This window comes from Sinocyclocheilus rhinocerous, unplaced genomic scaffold, assembly GCF_001515625.1.
Source record: "Sinocyclocheilus rhinocerous isolate Xijiao unplaced genomic scaffold, SAMN03320098_v1.1 scaffold263, whole genome shotgun sequence".
Lineage (NCBI taxonomy): Eukaryota > Metazoa > Chordata > Actinopteri > Cypriniformes > Cyprinidae > Sinocyclocheilus > Sinocyclocheilus rhinocerous.
Window position 1 is genome coordinate 2,988,168 of NW_015645086.1, and position 2,885 is coordinate 2,991,052.

General features: G+C 38.8%; 1 protein-coding gene across 2 annotated transcripts in view; it reads right to left on the minus strand.

Annotated features, from left to right (window-relative positions):
• The window catches only part of LOC107705742 (zinc finger protein 512B-like), a 72,195-nt gene that overhangs the window by 66,188 nt on the left and 3,122 nt on the right, over window positions 1-2,885 (minus strand). For both annotated transcript variants that reach the window (XM_016509195.1, XM_016509193.1), the window contains exon 2: window positions 2,287-2,412. In XM_016509195.1, the coding sequence (XP_016364681.1) occupies window positions 2,287-2,410 (124 nt within the window). In that variant the 5' untranslated portion in view covers window positions 2,411-2,412. The remainder of the gene's footprint in view (window positions 1-2,286; window positions 2,413-2,885) is intronic.

Here is a 2,885-nt window from a genome sequence, read left to right on the forward strand (position 1 = left end):
GGTAATACTAACCATGGGGAATTTTATCATGATTTATCGTCAAACCGGTAATCATTACATCCCTAATCACAACCGCAGCTAGGAAACACTATTGTTTATGTCTGAATTCCTTCCAGACACATTGTTTACAAGTTAAAAGCAGTAGCCACAACCACAGGCCACATGGGAAGCCAAAAAGAATATGTAAATAAACAGAAAATCTCCTTTTTCCATAATGTAAATCATTCTGATGAATAGTTCTCATCTCAATGCACAGAAAAACACACACTCTTAATGGTCTTCCTTTAAAAGACCCATCAATAAAAACACTGATAAGAATATAATGTGTCAATTAATCAATTAACCCCCTAAGCCACTTCATCAATTCCCTGTGTCACTTATTATTGTATAGACGGCATTCAGTTCTGCCTCAGCGCTCGGTGGAAATACTAACGGCAGGTTGTTGTTCTACAAAGCCGACATCCATTCCGGCGAGTGTTAAATGAATGCATTAGGAACCTGCTTTTGAACATGCAGTCTGAGTCGAGGAGACGCGTTCAGCATATAGGGGCTGCAAACTCAGCTAAATATATTCTCCGGCAGAGACACCCTGGCCTGACGCTGTGAAAGCAATAAAATGCTCTTCACAATCCGCAGTAAAATTCAAACAGCATGGCCCGGCACAAATATCATTCTCCTAGCTCATTTGTGAGTCAGCGGCAAGTTTGTTTACCACCAGACCTCTGCCAGGCTGCTTTCGCTTCACTCTGAGCAAAGAGTTATGGGATTTTTAGGTTCAAAGCAGTAGCTACATAAGTTTTAGCTCAAATTTAGCTTAGTAACCAAAACTGTGCTACAGTTAGCACATTTTACGTTTACAAAATCACTAAATGAATGAAACAGCTGAATTACATAATTGTAGTACAAAAAAAATCCATTATCATTAAAGCCTATCAAATTATGGGTACCAGAGAGATCCCATGCAGGCCTAATAGTGACAACAAAAAAATCATGAATATGGAACTTCCTCTTGTTCCCTTTCAAAGCACTTAATTGCCAAAAAAACGGAAACGAGCGGCGGAGGAGGAATGAATGGACCAGAACGCTGAAACATTGCTCATTTTCTCACAAGAGCTCGTTAAACAGCAATATATACTCATACTCAATTACGACATTTGCCTAACTATGCATCAGATTGCTGGTCTGGATGTGAGTTATAGTTGCTTCATGTCAGAATATCTCTCGCTCTAGAACTTGGGTGTAACACTTAGGGTTGAAATGAGTAGTCAACATTGAAACATTGCAAACGCAGCTCCAGACACACTCTTAAGAACATGTTAGAGCCAATAATGTTGCACTGTAAGTCTGGCTTAATGCAGCATAATGATATTGTACCCTGTTAATGTATTTGCTTACTTTCTTATGATACTTATTTTATTTTGGTTAAATGTATATTTGAATTTTTTTAGAAAAATTTGGTGAGGTCAAAAACTTTGCTACCATTACTGCCACTGAACACCTAGCAGTTAAAAAACACTTTTCTAACTCTAATGTTGAGCTGAATAATCAATCAAGAGCGACTGATTAATTTCTACATTTTCGGATGCATTTTGCCTTTACATTTTTAATAATCATCCAAATAATTGTTGATTTAGTCATAGTTTGCTGCAGCCCTACTAACACTGATCCAGAGTGATGTCTATCTTATCAATTACAATGAGACTGTAGCAACTGTTATCAGTTCAATGCTGCAATTTCAATTTCTCCCTTTAACCACTTCTATCCATTCCACTTGTCCATTTAAACAGTTTTGTTCAGTACTTTGCTTTAGGAATGCAGAGAAAATGACACAATATTCAGTTTTACTCCAGCACTGAACATTTGTATACGACTAAAGTTCAGCCTTGCAGGGAGATGGTACGTATTTCACTGACATTAAAAACAACCTTACTACCAGTAAAAGGACTTCATCTGTCAAAACACCTTTCACCATAATAAGACAGCCATCATTTCCTCTCGTAAGCACACAAGTGTGAAATCGCTTGTCAAAACCTCAGAGACGCCTCTGCTTCAACAGGTTGAAGCAAGTGTGCAGTTGTAAAAAGTCAGCTATTTTAATGTGTAAATGTACTCCACAGGCTTGAATAAAGTTGTTTATTCATTTTTATTATGCCTTCCATACAAACAACAATGTTTGGTAAATTCCACCTGCATAAACCAATGATTTGTTAACATTTTACATGCCCTGTGTGTGTTAGTTGTAGATCTTTATTGTATGTTTAAAACCCAAGCAGCTTGCGTTCTTACCGTGATTGTCGTTTTCAGTGCTGCCCATTCGGGCCATCTCGGCGGGGTGGGCGTGTTTGGCAGTGCGCCCCTTTGACAAGCCTGGGGAAGGCTTCACCACCCGGGCACCACTGGAGGTGTCCATGCCTGTTTAGGACACAAATAGATCAGGCCAAAGGAAATTGCATTATCTGCACACAAACAAAATAAACACAAAGATGCTTTCACTGTATCTGAAAGTCTTTGAATTGGGATTACAGACACCTGCTACAGACAGAATGGCAGAAATCATACATGCACACACATCTAATTATTGTCATCATTTTGTTGCCTGATTGCATAGGGCAAAATTATAATTACAGTCTTTCTACATGGTTGTCTTCCCATGCCAGAAAAATTTCACGAACAAAAGCTCACATCTATCTATCTATCTATCTATCTATCTATCTGTCTGTCTGTCTGTCTGTCTGTCTGTCTGTCTGTCTGTCTGTCTGTCTGTCTGTCTGTCTGTCTGTCTGTCTGTCTGTCTGTCTGTCTGTCTGTCTGTCTGTCTGTCTGTCTGTCTGTCTGTCTGTCTGTCTGTCTATCTATCTACAGTATCTATCTATCTATCTATCTAT